Raw genomic sequence first — 20,140 nt, forward strand, 5'->3', positions numbered from 1 at the left:
CTGTTTTTATACAATATAGTTAGAATAATGACAATTTCAACATTTAAGAAGTCTACATTACGCATGACTTAAATATACTGTGCTAACCCCAAGTCATGGGTGCAACGCAAAAACCTTGTTATCATTACAAAATTATGTTCTGAGGCAATTTTAGAAGATAAGAGGTCTGATGATTAAGATTTTTTTTGCGAATTTGCTACCCTCATTATCCAAACGAAGATAATAACGATAATAATAATAATAATAATAAAATACACAAATAAATTAACTTGATCAGTTTAACTTAAATGAATTATTTGTGCATGCGGTAAACATAAGTTTTACCAAAACCTTTCAGTTGTCCATTGCTCGAATAATGATGATGATGATTATAATTATTATTAAGCTATTACCAACGCGTCATTTGCACTCCACAATCATTTCCGGCTACATTCTTCAGAATGACATAGGTTATGTATCCTGTTAAAATAAGCATGTAACATTTATGATAACCACAATGGTCTCTTCAGCTCCTGAAAACCAGCGAGTGCCAAAGAAGTGCCGTGCAAAAGAAAAGAGAAACGGAGAGAAGAACAAGTAAAGGAGACGGGGAAATACTATCGAAAATTCAGCCCAAGGTATACCACCGGTTTAAAGGCTTAAAAGCTTGGGGAAAATTGGATCAGGGAGAATCGTCACCCAACTTTCATTATTTCCAAGTGGTGTGATTGAATTAAAGGGCAAGATGGCGGTTTGAGCGAGAGGGCTATACGTGGTGGAGGGGGCTGGCGCGTAATGGTGGGGTATTAAATTCTAATTAGAGATGCAGGGGATCAATGATAGGGAGGTTGGACAGCCCGATCCCCCAGTGCCAGCCCAATAGACTGATGAGTTATTGTCATGTAAAAAAGCGCTAGCAATAAGACCCAAACGCCGTGCTATTGTCCAAGCGGAAAGAGCCAAGTTTATTATGAGGACTATATGCTCTAGAGACCTGGGGCTAGGCGGCTCCTTGGGAGGCTTTTCATAAAACAAGGCTCAGCTCCTATAAAGGAGGGCAGTTTTTGAGCAGGCGCCGAGCAGTGCACATCTACCCACGGCACGAGCCTCCTTCAAACCAGTAAAAATTCAGCCGCCACAAGCTCCCCAACTTCGTCCGCGTTTTGGCTTGCTTTTTTCATGTGCTCCTCACCAATTTAATCCAATTTGAATTTGACGTTTGTGTGTATTTTTCCTTGGGAGTGCAGCTTTCCTTCTCCACTGAGCCTTTTCAATGTATAAAATGGAGTATTCTTACCTCAATTCCTCTGCCTACGAGTCCTGTATGGCCGGGATGGACACTTCGAGCCTGGCGTCAGCCTATGCGGACTTCAGCTCCTGCAGCCAAGCCAGTGGCTTTCAGTACAATCCCATCAGGACGACGTTTGGGGCCACCTCCGGGTGCCCGTCGCTTACACCGGGCTCCTGTAGTCTGGGCACCCTGCGGGACCACCAGAGCAGTCCGTACGCCGCAGGTAAGCCCAGAGTCACCTTTAGTTCGCCAGCTGAGAGGCACAAGAATCATGGCCCCGGTATATAGGAAGCCTTGATTGCTTTCGAAAATGGAAATGTGTTTAGTATTTACCAAACGAAATTTGCTTACACAAATGAAAGAATTTATCACGTTAGAAGCGATTGCAGGCAAGAGGTAATTCAGTTACGGGGTTACACTATCCCAGTCACACCCTAACCGCCAACAAAATTATCTTAAGCTGCCAAAATGATAGGCATAATTTATTTACTTTGCGATGAGACATAAACCTTCGAAAATAATGAAATAACCAGGGACTTAAGCTCATTATTGACACTGAATTGAAGTTGCAGTAGCAACAATAGAACAGATAGAAGCATTTATGACAAGTTTCCAATCCAGTCTCCAATAACATTTAATTAACAGCATTTCACAGATAACAGGATTACTCCAGATTTTCATAACCTTATCTTTTATCACGATTTTATCTTATCTTAAACAATTTATGATGCAAGTAACCACTGGATACGCTTAGTTTAGAAACATTATTTGAATTATTTCATTTTCATTATGTGAATCAACAAGTTGCATGTTTTACTTCAAAAGATTTAAGGTGACATTTAGGTACATTTTCTTACAATTATACTTTCACAAATGGCTAACATCTGACTTATGTATTTGAACAGTCCCCTACAAGCTGTTTACCGACCACGGAGGTTTGAATGAGAAGCGGAAGCAGAGACGCATTCGGACAACTTTTACCAGCGCGCAGCTCAAAGAGCTGGAGCGCGTGTTCGCTGAGACTCATTACCCAGACATTTACACACGAGAGGAGCTCGCGCTAAAGATCGATCTCACCGAGGCTAGAGTGCAGGTGGGATATCCTCCACTGACTTCTTAAATTTACTTCAGAAAACATGACAAAAAGTAAAGACGTGCTATATAATATTACATGACGAGCAATTACGTTTTAGTGGTTTATTTTTATGTTTATGTTTATGCTTAATTTATTTTATTATTTTTTTTGTGGTTTAAGAGCCATGTAGCATTTCATGGTTCCCATGCTATACATTTCAAAATGTTAATACAGTTATGTGCATATAATAATATTAACTTTTCTTTATTAATATAATGATCATTCATACAAAATAATGACATCGTTTGTATTACTCAGTACTAATGCAGGTACAATGAAACACGAAAAATGCAGTGTAAAATATGTTTTAAAATATGTGATGCGCATTTTCTACAGGTGTGGTTCCAGAACAGGCGCGCCAAATTTCGCAAACAAGAACGTGCAGCCGCCGCCGCAGCTGCTGCAGCAAAGAACGGGTCTGGGAAGAAATCTGACTCGCGTGAGGAGGACAGCAAAGAGGCAAAGGCTACCGATCCTGACAGCACTGGTGGGCCCGGACCTAACCCAAACCCTTCCTCCAACTGTGGTGGACCAAGTCCCACCGGCGGACAGGTCAGCGCCACAGGGAACGGCCCGGTTGAACAGGTGAAGACGTCAGTGGCTGGTATGGGAGGCACTGCACCGAGTCAAGGTTGGGCCTCTGCCCCGGGCACCATCACCTCCATTCCGGACTCTCTGGGCGGACCGTTCGCTAGTGTTCTGTCCTCGTTACAAAGACAGAACGGAGCCAAAGCCACTTTAGTAAAGACCAGCATGTTCTGAGTTAGTGCTTGATGCAGAAAAGAAACGACGACCGCGAGATTCAACAAACAAACAAGTAAGCGTTTACTTTAGTCACTGACAACTGATAACTTGAAAAAGGAGAATATCAAAAGAAGGAGAGAGCCCTGTATCTCTACCCTCTGGCGTAGAAAAAAGAGACCACCTCTGGTCCTCATTCGACTACTTTCGACGCCATTGGTTTACACCAGAAGCTGGATAATAATACCATACACATTATGTTAACATTGTGACCTTATCCGGACTGTTTTGTTTTGGCTGTGGTCGTCGACATAATTTCTGACGAATTCAAGTAAACTAACCAATAGACTGCGATGCGCGCTCCTGCTGCAAAGAAAACCCACCAAGGACTCATGAAGATACAATGTCATTATTCAGTGTCATTATACATGTCATTATATCTTGGCGCCATAATTATTTGTTTACATTGACTCTAAACGTACCAATAGCGCAAGTTACATGTCTGTATTACAGAATACTGCCAAATGTGGCACTCTGTTATATATTTTTACCTATAAATTTACCAAGCCTTAGAGCCAGGGGCTCTGCAAACATTCATCTACATATTTACTATTAATCTAAAGCAAATTGTTCTTCAAAATGGCACAAGTACATACTTCATTGTTGACAGGAATACGTAAACGTTTTGTGTGTCTTTCTACAGCTGTGTTTTTGTGGCTCAAATTGTATAGTGTTAAAACGTATTGACGTCCTAGATAAACATAGACCACATCCCCCTTGTAGTTCACTGAGTCTTTATAATGTTTTACAAATTACAACTGGAGCATTCTTTGGAGGAAAAAGGGAATGGATGCAAAACATTGTATTTATTTTCTATATTATTTGCATGTTGTCTTCTCCGTCCAATTTTATAATGATTTCACCTATTTTGTGAGCATAATGTAACATGTTTTTGTCCAGGATTTGAGAATTATTTATATGTAGGTAATGGATGCTTATATTTAAGAAGGAAATATTTCTACATGTGCACATAGTTTTTCAGGTGTACCATTGACATGGCTGTTGATGATAAAAACAATTATGATGCTAAAATAGTATTGTCCCGTTTCCTTTTTAAAGTATTCACTTAATTTAACAGAAACATTGCTAAAACACAATATTCATTCAAAATCTTCATTCAAAAGATCTTTAGTTGCATTACTAGCTTCGGACGACCGAGAGGGTGTATATCCTGTTCAGCACCTTGGACAGCCGCACAAGGCGCCGGGCTGCTGATATACAGATTCCGGGAAATGATGCTGTCACGACACTGAAATATATAGACACTATTGTTATTGTTGTTATGAACACAGATATACAGACTAAATTTCATTAGCAGTTTACTCCAAAATGTATAGCTTTTCATACCCCCAACTGTTTGATTCTTATTTTAATCTTCAAAAGTCGTAGAGATATCTTACTATGCACATTGTGTATTATAAAACTGCTTTAGTGGCTTTGTTGATTAACGGACGACTGGATTGTATGCAGACCCATATAGGCCTACATGTGTAATACTCAGCATTTAAAAAGTATATTATCAATATTATCTATTAATTTGTTTTCTATAGATGCGCCGATGCAGCAAAAACCATCTCGAACGCGAATAACTGAAGTCTCACAATGGCAGAAATGTATACTGCTAGTTTTCCAGATAAAGTGCAGAACAACACAACGACATTACAACGACCTACATCAGCTCTGTGGCAAACTAGCTATGAGCAATCCATTTTTACATATAGAGTACACTGAAAAAAATTGTTTAAGGTAAGTCGTCGCAAACCATTTATTTTAGATACATTTAATTAAACTAATTTAGTTGACTAACTTTCAACATATTTTTTTTTATTTAAATGTAGCTAAAATAAATTGATTGCAACCACTTACCTTAAAAAAATAGAGTAAATTCAATGAATCATTTTTTTCAATGACAGACACATATTTCTAAATCGTCTGGTTTGATCTGAGCATTTGCTACTGCCTAATACAATGTGGGCTTTGCTTTTTATTGCATGCTACAGACTGCAGATCAGCTTCGTGCCACAGGAGAAAGAAGTTAAGGAGTAGCTACAAAGAAACGAGCACGGAAGCAATCATTTTTGCACATACTTATTTAATTTAAGGGGGAAATTATATTGTTTAAAAAAAAAATCAGGGCCGCGTCTCCCGATAACGATGTATCTAGCTCTGAAAGAGTCTCTCTACATGTGAGGTTATAGGAACATTCGTTTCTACATACATTTCTCAGAACGAGTGAGTAGGCGTTTTAAGTGCTACATTCGCCGTCTGTTCATGAAGAGCTGAAAACCTTAAAAAACCTGTAATTTTTGCGTAAATACTCTTTATTTTAACAGCCAGGAAACGACCCCCAATTCGTTGAATTGTCCACATAATTAAATACACATTTTGTGTGCAAACCAGCAATCAATTATAATCCACGTTACCGTTTTATTTTCACCAATTCATTTGTAGTTAGAAGTCTAGAGGAGGGCACAATGATGAAGGTTCTCCTCAAGACATTCGCTAATCAAGCGGTGGTCTACGCTTTACTCTCCCAAAGTGATAACGGTGACAACTATGCTGCGGTGAAGAGAGAAAGTGAAGGAGGTTGTAGAAAAGGAAGAAAATGTTAGTAGGAAGACGTCTTGACGTCAGTATATGGCCGTTTTTCATACATGGCAAGTCATTCAATATCTCCGCTCCTCTTACAGTTGTATATACTGTACGGCACAACGTAGTTGTCATTTCTTTCTTTGTGCTAAATACAGGTACGAACGATTTAATCTAATAATTAATTTGAATGTATTTAATTATATCTAGCAAATTAAACATAATTGAACAATAAATATAATGAAATTAATTATAAAGAACCTATATTAAAATCACACTGTAGGTACAAAATGTGTTGGTCTAACATGGAGCAGTTGACTGCATGACGCTGACTCCTTACAAAGCACTTCACAACATTCCGTAATTCTGATTTATTCGTAAAATCGCTTTCACAATCTATTTAGGCTTACTATTCTTTTAGTAAAAGTAGACCAGAAATCGATTTCAATTACATTTCTTCTTTCCGTTTTTTTCTGCAGAAAGAAGGATTTTAGAAGTTTGCCTTTTAAAAGGGCTTGTTTGACAGCGATTTACAAAGACATACAGATCTAAACTGTTTTATAAATTTATCAACATAAAATAAACACACACTTTACGCTTTCAGGTAGATGGGATGAATTTCAGATATTGACATGTATGTGAAACACGAATTCGATTTTGTATTTTAAAGTAATAAAAAATTAAACGTAATCTGTATACATATAAGTTTGGCATTTTGGTATTTTCAAATTAGCCTACATAAAATACTAGTAGTGCGCAAGTAAATCTGCTGAATTTCTGTATCAACTTCAAGCCCCCATCCCCAAATGTTTGTACTCGAGCTGCAGATGTAGGTGAGAGAACGGCTCCATCTAGCCATTTTCTGCGTTTCTGTAGGAAATATGGTAAAAATAATACATTTTTCAATTTCGAAAAATTCAGAATCGGAAGTCGATTCTGTTTAATGAACAATATCTGTTACAATATCTATTAAGTTTTGAGAGAACCTCACAGAAATCAATAGAAACACTAATATTAAAATAATTCGATATCCCAAAAAGATGGTCCAATTGTTCACAGTAGTAACTTGATTGTTACAACACTGATGAAAATAGTTCTAAGTAAGCACACAGAATTTACAACAACAAAAATAAACCTGGAATGAAAACCTGGAAGTCGACCCCGCAATTTCTAAAAGTTAGACAAATGTTATGTATTTTGACAAATGTTATTTAACTTCCATTAAACGATTAAGATAATGCCTAAGCTCCTCGTCTCGCAATGCATGCAATCAGCAGCCAGTCTAACCATCGTTAGCGTAATTTCTTATTTCATGGTGGGCCACACTGAGAAAGAAGAGAGGTGAAAACGAATGTTTCTAAGCAGTTGCACATGAAATGTTCCTTCTGAATAGGTCCAGATAAATTTCAGTCTTTTCGCAATTTAATGGCCAATTTCACATGTAGGCTATTTTGTGTAGCCTATTTTCAGTATTATTGTCCACACACTATAGTGTATATTAATGGTGTATACTAATGTGACATATTTAAATTGAGGTATTTTGCATTTTTATTTTAAAAACATTGTCATGTATTAGTGACCATCTGCAATTTCAGGTGTACAACAATTTTAAAATGGGGAGGGGGAGTGGGGGTGAAGATGTTTTCTTTTAGCAGCTCATATTGTTGCTGCTGAATTGAGATTCAGATGTCATGAACTATATATAATAACGAGTCGTGTCGGAGAGAAATAGGGATTGTGCGTTTGTGTGTAGCACTGTGTGAGAGCATGCAGCACTGTTGATGATTTGACAGTTCAGGTTATTCTGGATTATCCTCTTCTTGTGGTGGCAATTAATTTCAGATTTCATTCTTACAAATCGATAGACAGTAAAAGAGAGACAGAGAAGAGGAGAAATAAGTATAACTCAATTTTCTCTATGCAGCAGACACACACTGTAGCCAAAAACAAAAGAACAATATCTATTACTTCTAAAAAGGGTGAGGCCAATACAGCATATGAGTTGAGTTTGAGCGCCCTCTCTTGGTACTGACTGTTATCACATCTGGTAGGAGAATAAGAGAGTAGGTAAAAGGAAGAGAATAAATTCGTTTTATCTAATCAAACAGAATAACATTATTAATTACATCAGTCATTAACTTTATTGTTCATGATTTTTTTTTTTTTTTCAACATTCACATAAACCAGGGGTTCTCAACTCTGGCTCTCTTGGGCCACTTTTCAGCTAAACTCTGAACAATAGTAGACCTCGATGGCTAGATGTTTGGTTGCATCATTTTCTTCTGCGTATCTTAATAATCGTCATTGTATTCATGACCTGATGTACAGCTGCATCAATGCCATTATTTGCACAACATAAAAAAGACATGATGAAATATGTGCATACATGGTGCCGGAGCATGTCTAGATCACTAGAGTAGATGAAATATTTCCATAAAAACTTACTTCAAACATACATGCTCCAGTCTGGATATGAACTGTTATTCATGCTGTAAATGTTATTAAATTAATTGCAGAGTCTGAGCTATGGCCTCCTGATTTCTGGTGGTCTCCTAATCCAGGTGTACTGTATATATCTCATTTTGATATGAAAAATATTAATATTCGATACCATTATACCACAGGAAAAAAACTGTCACAACATTAAACTATAAAATTTGAGAATTTTAAGAAGTGTGGTAGAAATTCCTTTCCACACCTGACATAAATTAACCTGAGGCGTCTACAGGTGACACAAATTGATTACGGCTAGTAGCATGTCTACTAGTTAGCACCCTGCTGATTCAGACGTTGTCTCAATTCTTATGAACACTAAAGATCTCATTAAAAATATCGTACGTAAGTGTTAGTGTTTCATTAACCTGCTCCATATGATTGGTTCTTCTTATATATTTGAGCACTCTCTGATCGTTTCTGTTACACGATCATCAACCTTATGTCATCAAATGAATTTAAATGAATTCACATGTTTCACATGCTCCTTACCAAGTCATCAAATTATAAGTCTTGCAATAACTAAAGTTGTAGTCACTGGTAACATACATTTAAGCAGTGGTCAAAAACATTACCAAATACAGTGTGAAAAGAAATTAACAATCTAACGTTGATAAATCAATTTTAATGCCACCTTTTATCTCTCATAATTTTCATGTTAGCCAATATTTATTTCATGTTAGCCCCCCCCCCCCTCAAAACAAGATTTGCTCAAGTGTTGTATGCCAAATGTTGTTTAGGATATTCAAGACCAACTCATGCATTTGTTCTGAAGCAAATTAGCTTAAAGTGTAAATATGAATAATTAATTTTAACTGGTTATAATTAATTATAAAGGTTTAGATCAGCTGCAGAATCAGTATTACAATCAACTACTGCTTGGCCAGCAAACATTCGGTGTAATTTTATATCAAGTCTAAGAAATGTTATTGTCATGGCCACAGAAAATAATTTTCTTGCAGTACTAATGCATTAAACAGAAATGGAAACAGGGAAATGAAACTATGAAAAGGAGTCAGTTAACAGCCTGAACAGAACCATTAGCACCTTTGTAACAAAGGAGTCCACACCTTATACTAAGCCTCTCTTATCCCCACGAGCAGTTATCAGAAGACAGACCCAAGAGAGGGAGGGTCACTGAGTAGTGGCCTTTTAACTTCTGGCAATGCCACGCTTCTTGAGTTTGGCTTGACCAAAGAAAAATGTGTAATTTCAGGTGGGAAGATGTTTCTTTGTTTGAAAACTAGCTCATTTGCATGATCAGAATGGGCTGGCAGTTTGGTGTCCCTTTATACTTTGATTAATATAACAGGCATACAATGCTGAGGAGGTGATATACACCAAATGAATAGGAGACTAAACAAGGATTATTTTGATATCAAGCATGGTACCAATAGGGTACAGTATACAGTATGAAAACAATATACAAAATAGTAATAATCATTGATGCACATGAGTTTTTCCAAGTGCTCATGATCATGAGCACTTGGAGATTTGGTTGCTCACCCTGCATGTAGTGTAAACCATTAAATATATAAAAACATAATAATTAAATAAATAAATAAATAATATTATTATTTCACTTTATTTATTTAGTTTTTAAATAAAATGATAAACAAATCAGTGTGATAATACTATTATATTGTAAATATTTAGGTTTTTTATTTTCTTTATTTTTATATAAATGATCATTTTCAAATCTAAAATCAGCAAGCTTTTATTTTGGTGGGTTGCCGGCAAGTAGGTGTACGTTTAAAGATGCTTTCACAACATAATTACTGTAATCAATGTAATTATGATATACCAACCTTTAAAAAGCGTTCACGTCCTCACAGAACTCTTAATTACAACTTGTGAACTGGGAGTTTTCTGAGAGCTATGACTTGTACCACCTGACCACATCAGATTCATTAGGTGCTATGTTTAGGCATTGATAGTGCAGTAGTTCCATGTCCAAGTACAAGGGTGAGAACAGCTCCAAGTACAACGTCACGTGTTGTCATTTCAAAATTACAGTAATTACAACATGGCATGAATGCAGCATAAGTCCCTGGGTATACGTCACTTTCCGTGTTCCGTTCCTGCGCTGATATACACAGACCATCCTTACAACGGAAATTGCATCACAAGGCTAGTGCAAGGACCATGCATAGTCAGCTGAAGTTTACTTTGGGCTTCATCAGGGGTGCCGCTACAGTTTCTGTGCCCCTTGGTTTTGAGTGCCAGAAAAAACTGCAATCTTCTCTAATAATAATAATAATAATAAATATAGCTGCAAGCAGCGATGGCGGGCCCAAGCCGTCAGTGCAAACGCCACCCCGGTGGCATCAGGAAAACTGTGCCCAGCGGGCACATGCATTACAGTAACCCTCTGGCAGTCTGGTTTTGAGGGATACAGCAATGAAAGGGTTAATCCAAACTATGAAGTCTGTGAGAGACACACACACACACACATACAAAAACCCATACACACAACAATATATACAATTTTGGTAACACTTTCAATAAGGTTTCAGTTATTAATATTAACTATATTAATTCATATGAACAATAATTATATAGCTTTTATTAATGTTAGTCTGTCTCTATCATCCCTCTCTCTCTCACACACACACACACACACACACATAAAGAACAATATGTAAATCTTTTATAACACTTTTCAACAAGTTTTCAGTTTTTAACATTATATAAGTTAACACGAAGTTAACATGAACAATAGTTTTATAGCATTTGTGACCCTGGACGACAAAAATTGATACATCATCTGAGAGCTGAATAAGCTTTCCATTGATGTATGGTTTGTTAGAATAGGACAATATTAGGCTGAGATACAACTATTTGAAAATCTGGAATCTGAGGGTGCAAAAAAATCTAAATATCGAAAAGAATCGCCTTTAAAGTTGTCCAAATTAAGTTCTTAGCTATGCATATTACTAATCAAACATTAAGTTCTGATACATTTACTGTAAGAAATTTACAAAATATATTCATGGAACATGATCTTTACTTAATATCCTAATGATTTTTGGCATAAAAGAAAAATCTATAATTTTGACCCATACAATGTAGTTTTGGCTATTGCTACAAATATACCCCAGCGACTTAAGACCGGTTTTGTGGTCTAGGGTGCCATTTATGAATCTTGGTGTATGATATGTTCAAAATTGACTACTACATTATTAATTAAAATTTATGGTTAATGTACATCAGTTACTGTACCATAAGCTAACAAAGATTTTTTTTACTAACACAAAGAAATATAGTAAAACATATGTTGTTCATACTTAGTTTGTAAGTTTTGAATGAACTCATGTTAAAAACTATATTATTTAATTATACTAGTTAGCATGAACAATAATTATATAACAATTATTAATGTTCAGTTAAAAATGTATTAATACATTATTAAAATTTAAAGTTGTATCTTAACATTAGTTTATGTTCTGTGAATTAACAGAATTAATGTCAGTATTAACTAACATTAAATAAGATTAATAAATGATTTTAAAATATATTGTTCTTTTTAGTTCATAAATGTATTAATGTACTAACTTATGTTAACCAAAGAGACCTTAATGTAAATTGTTACCAATACTTTTTATATTCTATTCTATTATATTCTGTTATATTCTATAACTATTAAATAAAATAAAAAATAAAATAAAAATATATATATATGTAAAAGAATACTGACAGTACAGAACATTTCAGCTGATTCTATGCATTACTTTTCATTCCGATAGACATACAGGCAGCTCTTGAAATTTAATGCTATGCCTCCATCTGGTGGTCATCTTTGGTATTACACTCTTGGTATTAACTAACATTAAATAAGAATAATAAATTATTTTAAAATATATTGTTCCTTTTTAGTTCATGTTAATTAATGTAATAACTTATGTTAACCAGAGACCTTAATGCAAATTGTTACCAATACTTTTTATATTCTATAACTATTAAAATTTTTAAAAAAATAAGTAAATAAAAAAAAATATATATACATATATGTGTGAAAAAAAAAAAAAAAAAAAAATATATATATATATATATATATGTGTGTGTGTGTGTATGTGTGTGTGTGTGTGTAAAAGAATACTGGCACTACAGAACCTTTCAGCTGATTCTTGATGCATTATTTTTCATTCTGATACACAGACAGGCAGCTCATGAAAAATAAGGTCATGCCTCCATCTGGTGGTCATCCTTGGTATTACACTCTTCACCTTTAAACCAATTTCAGTAATAGTTTTAATTGTTTTGTGGCCCCTGAGCATGATACATTTTTTAAACTAAGCATGTTTCCTCAGAATGACTTGTTATATTTATGTAAAAAGTTTTGAAGTGTTTGGAAACTGCACTTTAAACATATAAGAAAATTACTGCTATCTTTTTTTACTCTCACTTTAATGAATCACCATTTCAACACCGTTCAAGCTATCCATATATATATATGCTTAGCTTTGAATATAAAAATATTTCATGATCTGCCTCAGCTGCCTGTATGTCTATCAGATTCAAAAATAATGCATAGAATCAGCTGAAATGTTCTGTACTATCAGTATTCTTTTACATATATATATATATATATATGTATACACAGACACACACACACACACACACACATATATATATATATATATATATATTTATATATTTATATTTATGTGTGTGTATATATATATATATATATATATATATATATATATATATGGATAGCTTGAACGGTGTTGAAATGGTGATTCATTAAAGTGAGAGTAAAAAGATAGCAGTAATTTTCTTATATGTTTAAAGTGCAGTTTCCAAACACTTCAAAATATATTTATATATTTATATTTATGTGTGTATATATATATATATATATATATATATATATATATATATATATATATGTGTGTGTGTGTGTGTGTGTGTGTGTGTGTCTGTGTATACATATATATATATATATATGTAAAAGAATACTGATAGTACAGAACATTTCAGCTGATTCTATGCATTATTTTTGAATCTGATAGACATACAGGCAGCTGAGGCAGATCATGAAATATTTTTTTTACTGTTACTTTAAAAAAATCACCATTGCCACACCGTTCGAGATATCCTAAATCCGTCCGCAATTTAAAATCTTCAGTATATTGGCATCATGTTGACAACGTTTGGTGTGAACTACTTGCTTCTGCTTGGAGGAGTATGAATTTATTTACAGTCTGTTTTCTTCAAAAACAAACATTCAAATAAAAATAGCCGACTTCCTGTCGGTCGCAGCTAATGACTGTAAATTAGAAAGTTGTCCGGCTAAATAAGTACAATTTATGTACCGAGTTTGGTGTATGTAGCTAAAACCAACCGCCCCACTTTTGACAAAAGGTGGCGCTATAGAGTGCCTCTTCCACGCCCATTTATGAGCTTTTGCCGGTGTCTAACTATCATTAATACACATATGTGTATTGAGTTTCATGGAATTCTAAGCATGTTATCTGCCTCAAAATCAACTTCAAAATCAACAAAAGAATGTTCAAGTTTTCAGACCGTGTTCCAGGGGGCGACGTAGAGCCCCCGTGCCACGCCCCAGGTCCCAGCCTCTGCGGCGTCCTAATGACCGCAGATTCCAACGTTTGTGCAAATTTTCAAGAGTTTTTGAGCACGTTAAGGCCCCCCAAAACCCCCGGATAGTCGAAAAAAAATAAAAAATAAAATAAATAATCCTGAAGGAATCAATAGGGCCCTTCGCCATTCTGGCTTGGACCCTAATAATTCCTTACATTTATATAGCGCTTTTCTAAGCGCTTTCTAAAGCACTCAAAGCGCTTTACATTGTCAGGGGGTATCTCCTCATCCACCACCAGTGTGCAGCATCTACCTGGATGATGCGACGACAGCCATAGTGCGCCAGAATGCCCACCACACACCAGCTTACTGGTGGAGAGGAGACAGAGTGATGAAGCCAATCAGCAGATATGGGGATGGTTAGGAGGCCATGATGGTCAGAGGCCAATGGGCGAATTTGGCCAGGATGCCGAGGTCACACCTCTACTCTTTTAGAAAGACATTCTGGGATTTTTAATGACCACAGAGAGTCAGGACCTCGGTTTAACGTCTCATCCGAAGGACGGTGCTTTTTACAGTACAGTGTCCCCATCACTATACTGGGGCGCTAGGACCCACACAGACCACAGGGTGAGCACCCCCTGCTGGTCTCACTAGCACCTCTTCTAGGCAGTTGATATGCCAGCACTGCTCTAGATTCGACCAGGAGCCAGACACCGGTCTGCCATCACACAAGGATCCATAGGAAAGAAAAATCAAAAGTGAGATCTCTTTAACATCTCAAATATTTCTCCTAGACAGAAAGGAAGTTACTTTAAGATCGAATGGAGATTTTTGCTTGAGTCTCCTGCTTCTCAAACTTTTCTCCTGAGACAAAAACTCTAACACTTTCACAATGGTCTCCTTTAAAGCTTTAAAAGAGATCTCAACAACATCACACACTGTGCTCAGATTTTTTCTCCTAGTCTAAAGACTCTGGGGCCTCATTTATAAAGTGTGCGTACGCACAGATTTGATCTTAGAGTGTGCGTACGCTTAAATCCACGCCAACGCTCATATTTATAAAAACGGTATTTGACGTGGAAAAGTGCTTAGCGTCACATCAGGGTGCGAGCAGACGTACGCACTTTTTATTGTCGGAGTAATGCAGAATTTTTCAAATGTAAGCTGTTCTTGCAGGTCGCTGTTCTAAATTATGATGATTGGTGATATTTTATATGTTAATGATATTAATTAGGAGTCGTTTACAAGGCAGAGAGCTGAAACCATTAGTATTTAGAATATTAGTAAATGTTTAACATTTCTCCTAAAATAAAACTGAAGACATCTTAAGATAAAGTTGATATCTCATAGAGACATATAAGACAATCACCCCTTAGTATCCTTAGAGCGTAGCATAACATCTGTCAGAGCCATAGCCTTGTGGACAGCATTGACGTGAAGACACAACCACACATGGGTTCAAATCCCACCTAAAGGTACTTTCCTGCTCTTGTTCAATTCTCACCTGTACAATCGTTTCCTGTTTCTACTCATACTATCCTGACAATTAAATTTGAAAAACCTCGTTGCAATCAAAAATAAAAAGCAACCTCTGAGCAGTAAAACATTTTTATGGAGTCTCGCAAGAGATTACATCAAGACAATAAAGAGATCTCCCATGTTTCTCACACGTTTCTCTCCCATTGTCATTTTGGATTCCTTTCTTTCAGAAATTTCTCATGTCTCAGATGTGTCTACTTTTATTTCTCCTAAGGATTTTTAGGAGAAACATCTGAAATGCTGTTGATACTAAAAAAAGAGAGATATATGAGAATCTCATCTAAGTCTCCTGAGCTTTGGAAAAGCAACCACTGAGCAATACTTTTTTTTCCTATGGGGAACCCTAACCCAAGTTGGAAGCATCTGTCATGACTACTTTACATCTGGAGAATAGTCCCAGCTCTATCCCTAACAGGTAGAGATGGGAAGCTTTCCAAGGGGCAAGGTCACTCTGAGATTGAGGCATCCCAGATGCGGCCTGGGTGCTTTCAGGTAATGTTGAAGGGGCCGCATGTATAGCAGCCATTAGACCCAGCAGCCTTGCCGTGAGAGGCTGAATTTTTAAAGAGCATTCCAGTGAAAGCCAGGCCCGCACTTGGGGCAAATCAAGAACTGCACCCAAAAAGGACATCTGCCCTGATCTGTGGCCCGCTGGAAGCACCTCCACGGCACCACCTCATTTAATAGTTTGCAAGACCCATTTTTATACACCTGGAATGGCTTCCCAAGTCTGGCTTCAGGTGATGAGGGGCTGGAGTGATTCAAGCAGTAGGTCGCTGCACTGGGGTGGGGAACTGACATTCGCACTACTGTGAAGTGTTCTTCTTGTGATGGTGTTTGTTTTTTTATTTATTTATTTACTTTTTGGTTCGCTATAGTAGTGGTGAACTGCTTAGGTGTGCACCCATTTAGTGGGGCAAACCTAGTACCAGCAATAAACACGCCCCCAATGCCCTGAACTGAATAAGGGGTTATGAGGCAAACACAAGACACTTTGGAAGGAGGTCCGGCCACAGTGGAACTTGGCATTTTCTTCTATTTCTGAAAAGGCATTATGTCTTCACGAGAATGGATAACACTATAGTTGTGGCTTTCATTAACTGTCAGGGAGGTCACAACGCACTCCACTGGCACACGTTGGCATGCAAACTGATTTTGTGGTGCAATCTACAGGGCATCATGAAACGGGGAAACTGAACACAGAACAGATTTGGAGCATATGCAACAGAGCAACAGTGGACGTGTTCACATCCCAGGACAATGCTCAGTGCCCTTTGCCTTGCAATCTCCTTCACGCAGTGCCTGCATTTATGCCTGAAGTTGTTAATTCTAGTGTTCCTCTTGAGTTAACAGCCTTTTATCCTTCACCTTTTTCCTCAGCAGAACATCAAAAGTTAAATGCATTATGTCCAGTGTGCTCTTTGCGTATTTACACAGAAAGAAAGAGTTCCGAGAGAGCGATCAGCTGTTTTCGTCTTGGGAACCACATATGGGGAAGCCGATTACTAAACAGCACTTATTTTTAACTCTTTTTAAAGGGGTCACAATACAGCATATTTGTGAAGCAGCATGTTGATCCTCATTTACAAAGTTCTGGAATATTGTGAAATATTACTACAATTTAAAAATCACTGTTTTTTTTATTGCAGTGTATTTTAAAATTCAATTTATTCATTTGGAGTAATGATGCAGAAAATTTAACTTTGCATCAGTCTTCAGTGTCACATGATCCCTCAGAAATCATTCTAATATGGTGATTTGGTGCCCAAAAACATTTATTATTAACCATGTCAGGGGGTTAATATTAAATAATAATAATAATATATTTATAAATAATAAATAATACATTTAAAATACATTCAAATAGAAAATAGTTATTTCAGATTGTAATAATATTTCACAACATTACTGCAATAAAAATGCTTATAATATCAAATGCTGTTAATAAATACAGCCTTGGTGAGCATAAGAAACTTAATAAAAAAATAATTAAATAAATAAAAATTGTAGTGTTCCAAAACTGTTGACAAGTATTGTACATTATGCAATTATTTTAATATATTTTTCCATTTTCATTCTGATTCAAAACATTTTATGCATGTGAAAAAGAAATATGGACTAGATTAGATTTTTCAGAATTTTATTTATAAACATACATTATACTGAAAGCCATTGCATTTGAACATCAAATTAATCTATTTTTGGATAGTGTAGATTTGAATAAAACAATAAATATACCTTAGATTTAATACATATATATTCCAAGGTAACTATTTCCCTCCTAAACAACATATAACCTGTGTCAACCTAAAGTTATGATGAATTAAACATAAAATACATGACCAGACCCTATAAGCACAGAAAGACTGGCTAAATAAATCAATTGTGACAGAAGATTAAATGGCCAACTTGGTCAAACAAAAACAAAACAAAACAAAAAACAAAACAAGCAAACTAAAAACTTCATATGCTCTTCTGTTCTGTACATAATTCAAAGATACTAACATTGGCAAAAAAAGGTGTTATATTTAGCCAGTGAGCGTGTTATGATGGGCAGTTCATGATCATTTTAAATCACCGTTTATATTGCTTTGTCATGTTAAATTCAATTATGTTCAGAATGAAACTAAAACAAGATATTTCTTTTAAATACATTTTTATGTATGTTTTTCCAAAACCAGTTTTATGTATCTTTAAAGCCAAAACAAAAGTCGGCTTTAGAAAAAATGTATTTTCAGGAAGGTATTGTAGTTTGAGCAATACATATATTGAAATTCTGCATAATACAATTGCCAGGAAAAAAAGATTTACAATGTGCTATGAAAAAGGTTAAACTGAGAGTAGAAACAGTATTTGGATCCAAACTCTTAAGTTTCTCATGTAGACGTTGTATCTCTCCTAAGGCACATTGCTTCAGTGCAACAACTTCCCAAACCCTCAAACAACTGAAAGACAGAGATTTGCATGAAAAAAAAAAAACCCTACTATATGAATATGGCTGTTTTCTTAATAAGCAATCACTTTACATGCACTTGTCTTTTTTATCAGCTCAAATGTACTTTTTATGTATAAAAATACATACTTTCCTCCAGATAGGAAATACAATGATCAGGGGTATTTAGAGGAACTGCATTCCAATAATTAAAGATGATCTTTTTATTTTGAAACTCTACAAATGCTAACATGTTATGTTTAAATAAAATAAAGACAACATAACTTGCAGATCTCTTGATAATTTTCTTTAACAGATTTTGGTGTTTTAATCCACTCAAAAAAACACTAAAAAAATAATTATTCAAAAGCCATCAAAAAATCATACATACATACATATATGAAATTCCACCCACAAATTCAGCTCAGATTCTTTATTAATTATTGTTATCTATAGATGGCTCAAACTGTCCATTTGTCATCAAAGAGTATGCACTGTCTGAAAACGTTTTTAGCTTACACAGTTTTATTAATCAGTTATACAGTCAGTTGAGTCAGAAAATTGGTTTTCACTACAGTCACATGCTTTTTTGTGTTGGAAAAGAAAACCCAACTTGAAGACGTTGCTGTGGTTTCATGTTAAATGTGCTTGTATTCACATATGCAATCAATTATGCGAACATTATGAGGACTGGGGGTGACAGTAGACTACTTTTGCTCCCAAAATCAATGAGCTCACAAGGTTGTGGGCTGACCAGCAGCTAAAGACAAGACAAATGAAAAGACAATGATATATTAACAATGGTCTGAACTATGAATTCAATATACATGAATCATTTTGCTTCCAGTGCAGTTTTGCTAATATATTTAGGAATATGTTATTTTTTTTCTTCATTTGCTACATTTGAATAAATATCAGATGCAAGTGTGTGTAACTCACAGCGGGAGCGGATATAGCACTGATGGCAGTTGAGTAGACCGTTTCTGATCCTCACATCTGTTCCTGTGCTGGTGTCACCCAACTGGCCCTTACAGATTCCACACTTAGAGAGAGAGAGAGAGAGATAGAGAGACAGAGAGAGAGAGCTTTCGACTCCATTTGGCATGATGGTTTACTATACAAATTATTACAAATTGGCATTGGGGGAAAAACATTTGATGTTATACAATCCATGTATAAAAACAGTAAATGTGCGGTCAAAATTGGGAATCTCAGAAGTGCGTTCTTCCAGCAGAGTCGTGGAGTGAGGCAGGGATGCAGTCTGAGCCCAACCCTGTTTAACATCTACATCAACGAGCTGGCAGAAGCTCTGGACCGCTCCTGCAGCATCCCGGGCCTCGCTCTGCACGACTCTGAAGTCAAATGCCTGCTGTATGCGGACGACCTGGTGCTGCTGTCCCCCACAGCCGAGGGTCTCCAGCACAGCCTGGCCCTGCTGGAACAGTACTGTGAGGAATGGGCACTGACGGTCAACCTGGACAAAACCAGAGTCATGGTATTCCAGAAGATGGCCAGGTCTCAGGGAAGCAGATACCAGTTCAGTTACGGAGGAGAAGTCCTCGAGCACAGCACCAGCTACACTTACCTGGGCATCAAGATCTCTGCATCAGGAGGCTTCGGTCTGGCTGTGAAGGCCTTGAATGAGAAGGCCCAGAGGGCATTTTATGCCATCAAATCACGGTTTGGCCAATTAAAACTACCAATTAAAACATGGATCAAATTATATTACGCAATCATTAAACAAATTCTACTGTATGGGAGTGAAATTTGGGGACCAATAATACATTTTAAAAATTGGGATAAAACATCAATAGAAAAACTACAACTAGAA

General features: G+C 36.3%; 2 protein-coding genes across 19 annotated transcripts in view; one reads left to right on the forward strand and one right to left on the reverse strand.

The window, feature by feature from the left end:
- The first annotated feature begins 311 nt into the window (after positions 1-311).
- On the forward strand, positions 312-4,219 carry phox2bb (paired like homeobox 2Bb). 2 transcript variants are annotated; one of them, XM_058798278.1, is made up of 4 exons: positions 312-617; positions 1,227-1,493; positions 2,176-2,363; positions 2,742-4,219. In XM_058798278.1, the coding sequence occupies exons 2-4, from the start codon at positions 1,253-1,255 to the stop codon at positions 3,165-3,167; spliced, it is 855 nt and encodes a 284-aa protein (XP_058654261.1). In that variant the 5' UTR covers positions 312-617; positions 1,227-1,252; the 3' UTR covers positions 3,168-4,219. The 2 variants fall into 2 exon arrangements, with proteins under 2 accessions (XP_058654261.1, XP_058654260.1); XM_058798277.1 differs by lacking the exon at positions 312-617 and having other exon boundaries at positions 929-1,493.
- A 13,281-nt stretch (positions 4,220-17,500) lies between these two features.
- The window catches only part of limch1b (LIM and calponin homology domains 1b), a 299,726-nt gene continuing 297,086 nt past the window's right edge, over positions 17,501-20,140 (reverse strand). For 6 of the 17 annotated variants that reach the window (XR_009274143.1, XR_009274142.1, XR_009274145.1 and 3 more), the window contains 3 exons: positions 19,895-19,944; positions 19,249-19,783; positions 17,501-19,069 (listed from right to left, as the gene is read on the reverse strand). Coding sequence is in view for 4 of the 17 variants with exons in the window: in XM_058797791.1 (XP_058653774.1) it covers positions 19,044-19,069; positions 19,249-19,351 (129 nt within the window). In the remaining 13 variants the exon portion in view is untranslated. Of the gene's footprint in view, positions 19,070-19,248; positions 19,945-20,140 lie in introns of those variants that run through there. The other 11 variants (XR_009274150.1, XM_058797791.1, XM_058797793.1 and 8 more) reach the window with 5 other exon arrangements.

Source organism: Onychostoma macrolepis, chromosome 14 (genome assembly GCF_012432095.1).
Source record: "Onychostoma macrolepis isolate SWU-2019 chromosome 14, ASM1243209v1, whole genome shotgun sequence".
NCBI lineage: Eukaryota > Metazoa > Chordata > Actinopteri > Cypriniformes > Cyprinidae > Onychostoma > Onychostoma macrolepis.